At 47.5% G+C, this 13,495-nt stretch overlaps 1 protein-coding gene across 7 annotated transcripts in view; it reads left to right on the top strand.

Moving 5' to 3' along the window:
- The window catches only part of pyd (zonula occludens-like protein polychaetoid), a 357,804-nt gene that overhangs the window by 215,508 nt on the left and 128,801 nt on the right, over positions 1 to 13,495 (top strand). For all 7 annotated transcript variants that reach the window (XM_089563940.1, XM_089563939.1, XM_089563941.1 and 4 more), the window contains exons 8-10: positions 5,694 to 5,779; positions 8,812 to 8,860; positions 9,468 to 9,630. In XM_089563940.1, the coding sequence (XP_089420066.1) occupies positions 5,694 to 5,779; positions 8,812 to 8,860; positions 9,468 to 9,630 (298 nt within the window). The remainder of the gene's footprint in view (positions 1 to 5,693; positions 5,780 to 8,811; positions 8,861 to 9,467; positions 9,631 to 13,495) is intronic.

A 13,495-nucleotide genomic window follows, 5' to 3' on the forward strand; every position in this document is an offset into this window, starting at 1 on the left:
CATGCGAGCACGTGCGTTGTCAACAGGCGCACCCAACGGATCAATAAAGAAACGACGTCGTGACGGCGTTTGTCGAGAGTAACGAAGCCAAGCCATAGCCACGCGCCAATAGCGAAGCCAAGCCGTAGCCACGCCGCAAAAACGAAACCAAAACTTCGAGCAACTTCGAAAATTTTTGTTCGGATCCGCAAATAGTACGAGGCGGAAATTTAGGACGCTAATTATGGGAAAAAAAACCTCGTATTATACGCGGGTTTTTACAGTAACTGAGGAGGAAGTTCACGATCTCTTCATGAGGACATGTTACGGCAATTTCCAATTTCTGTGCAGCGAGACAGTAATTGCAACTATGCGATGTGTGACATTCAGCTGCGGAACGGAATCGAGGCAAGGGAATGAAAAGTGCAGCGCGTACGAGTTGGTACAACGTCGCCCTCATTGTGTAAGTTTATCTCGGCTGTGTCTCTTCTAAATAGTGAAGAATTTACTCTACCCTAGCAAAAATTCTGATAGGATAAACTGTTAAGAATCCTATCAGTTCTGTCTATTGCATTATGAAACGATACAACTAATACACTGATAAAATTCCTTTTAGTTCTATTCTGGATGTATCAGCGTTATTCTGCGTATATAAGTCTATCAGTGTATTAGAGTATTCGTATTAGTGTACCAGATCTATGGCGCCTATCAGTACCTATATGTGTTGTATAATTGTAGTATGTGAATCGAGGAGAAACAAGCTTTCTCGACAGCCAAGAAAATAAGTAAAAAACAATCTTTCTGTATTATCACAAAAGGCAGTACATATAATTCAAATGATGAAGCAAACAATTTGTGAAGGAATTCATAATAAAAATCTACACAACAAAATTAATGTACCAAGCAGTTCAAAAACGACTAATAAATTGATCACATTTAAAACAGCAAAGGTTTTTACATTGAATAACAATGAAACCCACATCATATTCACACCTGCCTTGTCCTGCAGGAAACAAAAAAAAATGCTCTGAAGAAAGTATTAACCCAATAAAAATCAACCACACCAACAGGAGGAGTGACAGAAAGTATTTCAAAACACTGCATATCCTGCAAGTTGTAAACCATAAAACAAACGAAAGGAGCCACTGACTAGAAATTCACTGTAAATGAACACATACCTTCTCGTCAAGAACACAACAGGAATAGCAGAAGGGTGATCACATTTAAAACAGGAATAATATTTTCGCATTAAACAGTAAAAGCTTGAGCCCAGAGTAGCAGGCAATAAAAGAAAACTGCTATAAGCAAACTACAAAAAGCAATCAACATCAACCACAGAACAAGAGGAGAAAAAAATGCAAAATATCTCTGCACTCCTGAAAGACACGAAACTGAAGCAAACTTTGACTAGGAATTTACACCAGCGCTTTTCCAATTCGTGAAACATGTACCAACCAGCCCGTATTTGCCCTCTTCTGTAATATTCTACCGGGCTTTATTAGTGTGTCAGTTGGAATTCTATATGTTGTATGAGGATCTCTGTTTTCTGTAAAAGACTGATACATCATCCTATCAGGTCTTGTACATGGCACAGTGAGATCTATCTGCTCCCTACCAGTCTGGTACAGAGTTCTATAGGTCAGGTAGGAATATAAATCAGACTAATAGAAGGACCTGTACGACCTATACATACTTTTAAAAGACTTGTAGAAATTTCTGTCAGTTTTTTTGCTAGGGTAGGACCTAAAAAAAGTTGTCCTTAGTAACGGAGTGTCTCTTGTAACTGTGTCTCTTGTATGCGATTTTGTTAAGATGGCAAACATAGGAAAACCAACCAAACTGCTTTCAAATGTCTCTTATAACCAAGTGTTTCTTGTAACCGTGTCTCTTGAACGAGACTGTTTTTACTCAAATGTAACGTGACCGCGATTGCAACACGAGGGTAGACTGCGGCCGTGTGAACGAAAAACCGAAACAACCCGAAGGTGATGCGAGGAACCGATGTTGCACAGTTCTGAAAGTCAAATACAACTTGATTGAAATACATGCCAAATGCGCATTCCTATGCATCCTCACGGCCATCGCTGTCATCATCACGGCAAGACTCTTCTTTGTTACTAGCTGCCTTCGAAGTAGGTCATCCTCGCTTCCGTCTAGAGCATTTCATAAGTGTGCGATAAACCAAATCATGAGACAGCCCGTACTTGGCTGCTGAAACCCAGTGGGCACTTGGGCATTTCAGCCTGCCTGCAGGTGTTGTGGCTGGTTCAGTCCATTCCCAGTATAACTGTTTCAAGTGATCCTTGAAAGGCTTGTTCAAGCAAACGTCCAGAGGCTGAAGAATGGAGGTCATGCCACCCGTTACTACAACCAGATGCCTTCGGTCTCGCTTTTGTTTCACGCCGAGTGTCGGGTGACCTCAGAAAGAATCCAGAACCAACATTGCTTCCGGACGCAGCAGTGCGCCTGGCCTTCGGTCCCACACGCTGCGATTCCAATCTATGACAGGATTTGAGTCCATCCAGCTCTTTTTCGTGGCAGCACACGATAACATCTTTTGGGAAAATTTCCTTCGGGATCGTCCTTTGGCAAAAAACGATGAATGGAGGGAGCTTGCGGCCGTCAGCCAAACATGCCAGCATAGCGGTTATTTGATTTTTTCCGTTGCCTGTGCTTCTAAGGTGAACTTCGTGCTCACCAGACATGTGCAGTGTTCTGGGCATATCCAGATACACAGGGGTCTGGTCGGCATTGCTGATATGTCCCAGTGACATGTTGGTAGAGCGACGAAGATCAATGATGTATCACGGAAAATCTTGAAGTTTTGACTCTAAGTCCCCGGGAAGCTTCTAGCAAATGGAAGTCGTGCGTCGAAGGAAAAACCCGGCCCTTCGCATAAACTTCTGCACCCAGCCTCGTGATGCTTTGAACTGGTTTTGGGTCAAACCCGTGTCCCACACAAGTTCTCGTGCTTTACATTGAAGCATTTCACTTCACTTCACTTTATTACCTTAAAGACCCCACTTTGGGGGTATTACATGAGGGGTGGGAGTACAAATATAGATTGAATAGGATTGCCTACATGATATTTATGAAGTGCATATTTAAATTGTTAACAAAACTTGATTGGCAGGTGATGGCATCTACTTCGTGGGGAAGGCCATTCCAGTTTTTAGCAGTGCGAAGAAAAAAGGATGCGGAAAAAGTGACGGTGCGGGCGCGTTGGCATGACACTTGCAGTGGATGGCCGGTGCGATGAGATATGCGAGCGGGCGGTGTGATGTAGGGCGGTCGGCCGAGGGAACTGTAAGAAAACTTATGGAACAGACTAAGAGAAGCAATGCGACGACGATGGGCAAGAGTTGATAAACCTGATTGTCGTTTAAGTGATGATACAGTGATGTTGTATGGATAGGCAGAATGAATGAACCTCGTGGCGCGATTTTGGACAGATTCTAGTGAATTGATGAGATATGCTTGTTGCGGGCTCCAGGTAGCGGATGTGTATTCTAGCTTTGGTTGGATGAGTGATCGGTAGGCGAGAAGTTTAATACTTTGAGGGGCATGCCGTAGGTGACGTTTCAAAAAACCCAATGACCGGTTAGCTGATGCGACGATGTTCGCTACGACAGATCCAGGAGAGATCCTGGCACAAGGTGACGCCTGGGTACTTGTATGAGTATACGGATTCTAGTGGAACGTTAGCAACCGAGTCAGTGAAAACATGGGGGTAACGCCGGCGGTGAAAAGATACGAGTTTACATTTATTAGGATTAGGCGACATTAGCCAGTCATTGCATCAGGCATGCACTGTGTTAATGCTGTTTTGGAGCTGTGATTGGTCAGAGGTATTGGAAATTGTGTGGTAAATAAGGCAGTCATCTGCAAACAGGCGAACATTGCAAACCAGGTTTGACGGTAAGTCATTTATATAGATTAAGAATAGGAGGGGAGCAAGTACAGAACCTTGGGGTACGCCTGATGTTACTGGAAGAGGGTTGGAACTCTGGCTGTTAACGAGAACAAACTGGGAGCGGTTAGAAAGGAATTCTTCGATCCACAATAAGACGTTAGGATGCAGTTTTAGCATGGTTAGTTTTAGCAGTAAACGCCTGTGGGGAACTTTGTCAAATGCTTTAGCAAAGTCTAGAAAATTAGCGTCAGTTTGTAAATTTCGGTCGAGGTTGGAGTGAACGTCATGAAGAAAGACGGCCAGTTCAGTTTCACGTGACAAACCCTTGCGAAACCCGTGTTGTGAGGGAATGAAAGAAGTTGTTAGCGTCAAGGAAGTCCATGATTTGAGAATAGATGACGTGTTCCATGATTTTGCAAGGTAGGTTGGTTAATGATATCGGACGGTAATTTAAAGGAGTATCTTTGTTACCAGACTGATATCGGACGGTAATTTCGTCGACACTGACCGATGATGAAGTTTTAAGGTGTTCAATGAGCGAGGAAATGCCAGCTTCAGAAAACGCGATAGCAGGCATGCTGGACTCTATATTGACGGCGAAAGCTGCAGTTGGTGGGTGAATGTCATTAGTGAATACAGATGAAAAGGCATTATTGAAAATGTCAGCGCACTCATTGTCATCAGCATCTTCTCTAGACTCTTTAGTTAGAGTGATGGTATGTGCCGGATGCTCACTTATTACCTGCCAAAACTTTCTGGGATTGGAAGTCAACAGTTGGGGAGGTCGTTGTAAAGGAAAGAGTATTTCGCGTTGCGGATTGCAGATAGGTACGTGTGTTCGGCTGCATAGTATTTTTCCCACGTGCAGTCGTCATATTCCTTTAATTTTGCCACACGGAAAAGGCGTTTCTTTTTATTGTCCAGCCTTTTTATCGTTTTGGTATACCGTGGTTTCTGGCGGCCTGAGTTGAAGCTTATTTTGGGGATGTTTCTGTTGGTTAGTTCGCTAACCTTGTTCTTAAAACGGGACCAATTATCATTTACTGAATGATCGTGAAAAAATGCTTCCAATGTTTTGTGATGTTGGCTTAATACGAGACTAAAGGCTTCATAGTTTCCTTTGTCGCAGAGACTTACTTCAAGTAGGCTTCAGAGGCTTCAGTGCTTACTCCAGGTGGTCGGGAACGTTGCTCGCTTGTGAAGTCTGCAACTGTGTGAGGAAGAAACCACCTGCGACAGGGACAAACGCTGCTTGCTCACAACTGAATTTTATTTCGCCACCAATGGGAAGTATAAAGGTTCCGCCGCGAATGGCAGAGAAAAGATCACATCCTGCTTTATGCAAATGAATAGAAGTATCGCTTACGCAAAATTCCCCCTTTTTCTTTATATGGTAAGCTTCCAGTGGTTCACGTGGAGTTTGATCTTTGCTTTTGCCTAGAATCCTTGCACCTTCAAAATGCGGCAAACAATCCTGGCAAGACCTGTAATGTTTTACCAAGTTAACATCTTCATCATTCTCTAAATTTTTTTCATGCTCCTTTCTTGGGCCCCTGAAAGCCTTTTCGCAGGCTGTCGCAGTTAAAGAATTCCTCACGATATTTCCTCTATCCCCTGATTGTCGATTCATTGACATCCAGACGTCTTGGAGCCGCTTTTTGTCCTAATGGGAGTACTGTGTGGGGTAAAACATTTTTGAAAAGGGTACTTTCTGACTGCCAGAGTAGACGAATACGTGAGTGCATCGTCATGCAAGGTGTTGTGCCCATCGCGGAGGAAGTGTTTGTGCTGGTGCACGCAGGGCCGGCCGCAACCGGGGCCCCCTGGTGGACGCCTGCCAGCTGGACCAGCCGGAGGCACCGCCAAGGCCCACCCTGCCCAGACTGGGTGCGCACCTCCGCTGTTTGCCCTCTGCAGCCCCCAGCAGCAGTGGGGTGCACTCCGGGGAGAACTCCTCTGCAAGCACACTGTCAATGGGGCAGCAGTCAGAGTGCTTGCCGTCAAACTTGATTTCAAGAGGCCGTCTTCTCCCGACAAGTTACTGAGACACTTGCCACGTGCATGAGTCCGGTGTCGCTGGTCACACACGCTGTTCTTTAAAGCAACCTTCTCACCTGGCCGCACTGCTCATTGCCCAAGTGGGCCCTCAGAATATTGTCACAGGTTCTGTCCACACAGGCAGGTGCATCAGCATACTGAACCTCCTTCTGCGTGCGCACTTCTTCGCTGGTCCGCAGGGGTGGCACTTCCCCACTGGCAGATCTGGGCCAGTGAATTCAATCGACAGTGGAAGGGCTTTAGCCGTGCGACATGCACGACCTGGGTTTTCCTTGAGCGGCGCCCTGGCGTAGATCGGGGAGAGATAACGTAGTTCAAGTCGTTGAGGCGACCTTGAACGATGAACGGGCCTGTGTAGTGGGACAGCAGCTTTTGGGACCAGCCACACTTGCAGAACGGCATCCGCAACCATGCACCGGGCAGGTAGCAGACATCCTTGCGCCGGCATTCGTAACGCTGTTTAGAGCGATGCCAAGGTGCGTATCTGGGCAATCCTACGGGCTTCTTCAGCGCAGCATAGGGTGCTTGCAATAGAAGGCGGCTTAGTGTCGAAGGAGCTTCGAGGCGGACAGGCATAAAGAAGGAAAAAAGAATGGCTGTAACCAGTTATTTCATGCCTTGACATGTTATAAGCGTATGTAATGAAGGGAAGCACATCGTCCCAGGTCTTATGAAGGGAATCAACATACATGGCAAGCATGTTCATAAGTGTCCTGCTGGTACGTTCAACGAGTCCATTCGCGTGGGGGTGGTACGGCATCGAGTGGCGAAAATGGCACAAACAAAGGTGCAGAAGCTCTTCCACGACGTCTGCCGTGAACTGGCGACCGCGGTCACTGATAACGACTCGAGGAGGTCCATTAAAATCAGTCAGGCCATGTGAGTGAGGTGCTCACAAGGTAGAGGATAAGAAATGGATGTCATCTGCTGATGACAGTTCCTTGATAAGTAACTCAGGGGGTGAATTACAAAGCATGATCAGTGACCTAGACAGGCAAAGCATAGCGGTGGGTCTCAAAATTAATATTAACGTTTTCTAAGTTTTAAACTCTGGTTTGGGCTGGACGGCCCACAGCTTGGTGAGGGCTGCGCAAAGGAGACAGGGACAAGCAGTCGTGCACAACGTAACTGCTCCAGCGTTGCATTGTGTGGTTTTTAATGGTTTGGTGTAGTAGTTGTGCATGTCCATGTATGTGCGGGAATATGGCCACGCACATATCTGCGTGTGATGTTGGGAAGATGGTGGAGATTGGGGAAAGTGAGTGTTTCGATGCGTCTTAGGTGGTAGGAGTGAGTTGCCGATGTGGGTGGAGGGTCCCTGGGCGGGTGGAAAAATGGGTTGGAGAGCCCTGCATGGGACACTTGTCAGTGATGGCTGACAGCATATCTGAGGTGCCTGATGCGAAGGCGGATCATCGGTCTGTTCTGCAGCCTGGCAAGCTGCCGCTGCAGCGGGGGTGTGTGCATGGCAATGAATGGCTGCTGCCACAGGGCAGCTGTGAGCAAGGTGCTGGCTGACACGCCTGCGCAACGTTTTTCTCGGGCAGTATTTCGCCAGCAGTGGTGGTATTGAGAGATGCCTCGTGGACAAACGAGTGTTTTCAAGTAAAACTTGGGTGAGTCGGTGCATGGTTTCTTAAAAAAATTAGCGCAGCACAAAAACAATCACGAGAAAGAAAGACAGAACGACTGACAACTGAATTCTTTATTGAAGGACACACAGAATATATACAGTCATCGTCACGCCACCTATCAGCTACAGTAAATGTCTGGAGTTGGTAAAAAGATGATAAAACGATGAAAGAAACCTTTGACACGAGGTGAGTTAAAAACCATAAGAGAGTTGATGATTTATTAAAACCAAAAGGAAAAACAACAAAAAGATCTGACGAGGTGTATGACGCGGTGTATAAACCTCGTCAGATCTTTTCGTTGTTTTCCCTTTTTGCTTTGTAACGAATCATCAACTCTCTTATGGCTTTTAAATCACCTCGTGTCAAAGGTTTCTTTCATCGTTTTATCATTTTTTTACCAACTCCAGACATTTACTGCAGCTGATAGGTGGCGTGACGATGACCGTTGTATTCTGTGTGTCCTTCAATAAAGAATTCAGTTGTCAGTAGCACGTCGTCCTGTCTTTCTTTCGCGTGATTGTTTTTGTGCTCCGCTAATTTTTTAAAGAAACAATTGTTTCTTTGCCTGATTTGTGAAAAACCTATGAGCAGGCTGTGGTGAGGCAGTGTCGACCTGTATTTCGCCTGCGGGTGGGGTTGGCTTACCCATAATTGGAGTCAACTGACCATACAGTAGCTCAGCAGTTGTGGCCCACATCCCCAGGGTGAAGAAGGGAGTGCAACGCTCGTGATGCTTGGCCCTACCCTGCTGGTGCGGGATAATAAAGTCAAGAAAGTCCAGCCAGCTATGGTGACCCTGCAAGGGGGGATCACAGAACCCCTGCTCAAGAGGATTGTATCTAGCCAGCACTCGCGTATGGATTGGAAATGGGAAAGCCAACAAACAGGCTTCAAAGTAAATTGAAAGTAACAGCTGTGGAAAGGTGTAGCGTTGAGAGGGCAGAATGGGTGAGGGAACAAGCGCGAGTTAATGACATCCTAGTCGGAATAAAGGGGAAGAAGTGGGCCTGGGCAGGGCATGTAATGCGAAGGCAAGACAACCGCTGGTCCCAAAGAGAAAACTTTTGTAGGAGGGGGACATTTGCAGGGATAAGATGGCTGCAGCCGGCAGAGGACAAGGTTAAGTGGAGGTCATTGGAAGCAGTGCTCACAGTTGGGCTTTTTGTCATGTTGGCCATCTTAGAGGCCAAAAAAAAAGTGATGCAGCAGCATGTTTGATGTGCGCAGAGTACAGCCTGGATGGCGACGAAGACCCCCTGGCTCACCGGAGTTCATCGTAAGTGAAGTGCCTTGGTTTTTTGTCAACTGTCAACTGCTGAGGCTTGTGGGTAAAGTCCCATTGCTACTTGTGTCTGCGACCGGCCTCGAACTTGTGACCAAGGAGTGGGCTGACGTGCAGAAACGAGGTGGCTTTCCCGTGTGGTTTCTAAAAGGGGCCCTGAGGAGAGCATATGAACCCACTCAGTCGCTGCATTTTGTTCTCATCAACCCTTGAGCCACATTGTACAGCAGAGAAGCCACAATTGCACGAAAGTTGCCAAGCCCTTCCCGGCAACTTTTTCCTGCTTGCTGCACCCTGCTCGGTTTCGCGCTGCTGCACATGCCAGTCAATCACTGTGCACACACAGACAAGAACGGCTGGGCTGGCTCCTTCCAGGTGGCGAGAGGATAGGGAAGGACACTGAAATAAGCCAGCTTGTACCGAGCGCACTGCTCGAGGATATCCATGGATCCAGGCCACTTTTTTGAGAGCCCCTTCATCGAGTGAGGAAGGCGGGCAATAAGCCTGCTCCCAGGGGCAGCTCAGAAACTCGTGCACCCTGCATTTCATTCTGGGCAGAGTGGTGTGGTGAGAGAGGCCCTGTGCCTTGTTGTTCGTGCAGGGGTGCTGAGCCGCGGCTGGTCTGCTTCCACAAGGAGGCCAGCGGCAGCAATGTGGGTCTGCGTCTGACGGGCGGCAACCAGGCGGGCGTGTTTGTGACGGCCGTGCAGCCCGGAAGCCCCGCCTCCCTGCAGGGGCTGCAGCCGGGGGACCGACTGCTCAAGGCACGTGTTGTTGTACCCCTTTTGGCTGAGGAAGGGGGGTTGTTCAACAGAGGAGGTGCTTCACCTCCACTGCACATTGGGTGTAGATTCACAGTGATGCTTCAACAGCGCAGACACTGACCAGGCAGGAGACAGGACACACACTGAACTTACAACGGGCTTTTTTATTGGGAAGAGGCACGTCATAATGCATACACACATGGAAAAAACAGTGCGCATGCGCAATGTCAACAATCTCCTAGTGCTTTCAAAGTGATTTTACCTTTTACGGAAATGGAGTGACGACAACTCAAGTGCTCACTAACAACTGACGAAATTTATTGAAAGCACAAAATATATAGAAAAGAACCAACGGTTACGTGCGCAGTCCAGAACAAGGTTACAAAGGCACCAGGCGAAAACACGTGTTACAGTGTCACGAATCTACCTGTTACCATAGTTTAATGCTCTTTCAAGATAATCAACCTCAGTGTCAAGCAGCAGCAATGATGGCGAACTCCCACATTCATCGGCCAACTTCCTTATACGATCTCCCGGGAAGTCTGATGTTTATGCTTCCAGAGAACGCGCGTTTCCTTGAACAACGGGGCACACTTGTGGCTTTTTACATGCTTAGTCAGGTGCGTCCCCGAACCCCTGTCAAGTGACCTGGCGTGCTCCTGGAGGCGTACATTCAGACAGCGTCCAGTCTGCCCCGTGTAGTGTCGACCGCATGTCAGGGGAATGGAATAGACCACACCGCAAGCACAGTCCACAAACGGGTTGGAGTGCTTCACCCCACAAGCGTTCCTTCTCTCCCGCGGTGCGTCACACCTCTCAATGGCGGCACATATCTGCCCTACCTTATTCTTGGCCGAAAACACCAAGTCCACCTCATAACGGCGAGCCACCTTCTTCAGGCTGTGAGGCACTCCATGGATGTAAGGGATGGAGGCTGGACTGCGCTTGCGGAGCAGTCTGCACCATTCCCCTGACATGCGGTCGACACTACATGGGGCAGATGGGACGCTGTGTGAATGTGCGCCTCCAGGAGCACGCCAGGTCACTTGACGGGGGTTCGGGGACGCACCTGACCAAGCATGTCAAAAGCCACAAGTGTGCCCCATTGTTCAAAGAAACGCGCATTCTCTGGAAGCATAAACATCAGACTTCCCGGGAGATTGTATAAGGAAGTTGGCCGATGAATGTGGGAGTTCGCCATCATTGCTGCTGCTTGACACTGAGGTTGATTATCTTGAAAGAGCATTAAACTATGATAACAGGTAGATTCGTGACACTGTAACACGTGTTTTTGCCTGGTGCCTTTGTAACCTTGTTCTGGACTGCGCGCGTAACTGTTTTTTTTTCTATATACAGTTGATCGTCCGAAAATTCGGACGCCTGATTTTTCGGACATGCTTGATTATTTGGACTTTTTCGCGGCACCGCGACATGGCCCATAGAGCCAATGTGTAAGAGAGCTTGAAATTTAGGACGCACCGCAACTGACCACTCGATTTATCGGACCTCATTCGCACTCGCCGCCAGTACCCAAGCCGCCATATAATGTGTACAGTGGAACCTCATTAATTCAGACTGCAGGAGATATCGAAAACTTGATCAAACAAAACGAAATTCAAGCTTACAGGGAGCCTCTTGCGACGCTGAAATTCTGCGCGAGTCTGCACATTGTGCTCGCGTGTTTTCGAATTCGTACTGTTCTTGAATGTCTTCTGCCGCACGAACTTGAACCGTAGTCTGAGTTCACGGAACTCATCTGTGCCGAGTCTTTAGTCCCGAACACGGAGCACAAATACGATTGCGGAGGCTATGTGCACGCCGTGGCCTCCGCGATCGAAGCACGCTTCGGGCACACCGCCGGATCATATCGCGGCCGCGATCTGCTCCCCCGCTGCGCCGTTCGCGGAGGCCACGCACACGCACCGGAGCTTCCAAGTGCTGTCTATGGATGGCGCCGTAATCATTATCATCAACTTTTTTCTCCGTCGCGATTTTCCGCTGTTCACATCGGCATCAGTATCGCCAGCTCCAGCCTTTCGTGGCGTGTTAGCATGTGTGTTAGCGCGTTCGCCGTGATAGTGGCTTTCGCGTGCTGCCGCCGAGCTTCACAGTTTTAGCACGATGGGCAAGCACCTTAAGCTACATGGCTGGGAGTTAGCTCTCGAACACGGTCGGTAAGCGTGCGGCAGGCGGGAAATTCGACGTGGCCGAGAAGTGCGTCCGATGATGGTGCAACCAAAAGAGAAACACAAGCTGCAAAAAGCGCGCTTTGCGAGGCAAGCCGTGCGAGTTTCCTGAACTGGAAGAAGAGCTGCTCCTCTATGTGATGGAATTTCGGAACAACGGCTACGCGTTGACAGCGGACATGCTGCGCGGCTTCTTTTGGCATGAGCGTGCACCAGAGCTCAGCACCAGCTCAGGAGTCTAAATACTTCGCGAGTGACGATTGAACGTAGAATAAATGTCGCTCATTCCCTGGTTGGTGTGTTTTTACTTTAAAAAAAATGTTTTTTCGCACATCGCGTGTATGGGCGGGCCGCACCCCGAAAATTGGCCCTCGAATCTGGAAAAAAAAAAAGTGCGGCCCTTATACGCGTTTACACGGTATTTCGCGCGGCAAAATATAGTCATGAGGAGCTTTAGAATGTGTGCAATACAATTGGCCGCTTTCTCCGGCATAGTGGTAATAAGTTCGTGATTTTTTCGGTGAAATTTGATTTTCCGGACTGCCCGATTTTTCGGTCGTTTTCGCGGTCCCTAGAGAGTCCGAAAAATCGGTCGTCGACTGTATTTTGTGCTTTTAATAAATTGTGTCAGTTGTTAGTGAGCACTTGTGTTGTCGTCACTCCGTCTCCGTCCCTGTCTTTTGTGGTGCCACAGCAGTATGGATTCTGGCCCAATTCTCAACCCTTTTGAGCTTTTCAGGGACCCTTCAAGGTACATCATCATACAGAAATGTTCAGTGATATTATGAAATGCAATCGGGTGACATTATTGTTCACAAAATTTGATATGTTCGACTCAGCCATGAAGAAGTAGCATAGCTTCATCGTTTAGTTCTTTCTGAATTCAGTGGTGTAAGATTAAATGAAATTTTGTCATAATAACATAACAAAAGCTTGCGCAAGGCTATTCATGTTGGCAAAAATTATGATGTTGAGAAAATCACATTTGGTGCGAGCTATTCATTGCAGAGGCCTCAAAAAAAGGGCGGATTACGGGGGTTCCATGAGGATTTCACAATAATGGGTGATGCCAGGGAGCGACAAGGTGAAGGTGGTGGCCATTGGGGACACTGTTGTGGGGAAGAGACAGGCGCGAAAATTGGCTGTGGTTTGACCAATGGCCATCCCGAGTAGAACTGCGGAAGCACCTCAGGGGGTCAAAGTGGGCAGAGGCTTTGACTGCCTCGGTGGCACTGGTGACGCCACAGATAATTAAGTACTAACTACTTAGTAATGGTAATTTACTAATTAATAGCTAATTACTTATCAATGGCTAATACTAATTCACTCTTAATTAATTAAGCTTGAGCTTCACCTTTAGGAGTGGAACGCAGCAGCGTGTTGTAGCTAGCGTTGCCAGGGGGTCCATGCTGAACACAAGGCTTTTTGAGGAAAGGAAATGGCGCAGTAATTTTCTGTCATCTCGGTACAGGAAGGGAGGAGTGAAAGAGGAAAATGAAAATTGTATTTTGAGGGAAAGGAAATTACGCAGTAACTGTCTCACATGTCTGGGCCCTTTGTAGAGGAAGGGAAAGAAGAAAGAGAAAGTTGTTGGTCTCCTGGTCTGGAAATCGCCCACACTTTGGCAACAAAATCCTGCTGCATTTTGCTCCAGAATTGCCATTTCGGGGCTTATTTAT

This window comes from Amblyomma mixtum, chromosome 10 (assembly GCF_055824585.1).
Source record: "Amblyomma mixtum isolate Tamu chromosome 10, ASM5582458v1, whole genome shotgun sequence".
NCBI lineage: Eukaryota > Metazoa > Arthropoda > Arachnida > Ixodida > Ixodidae > Amblyomma > Amblyomma mixtum.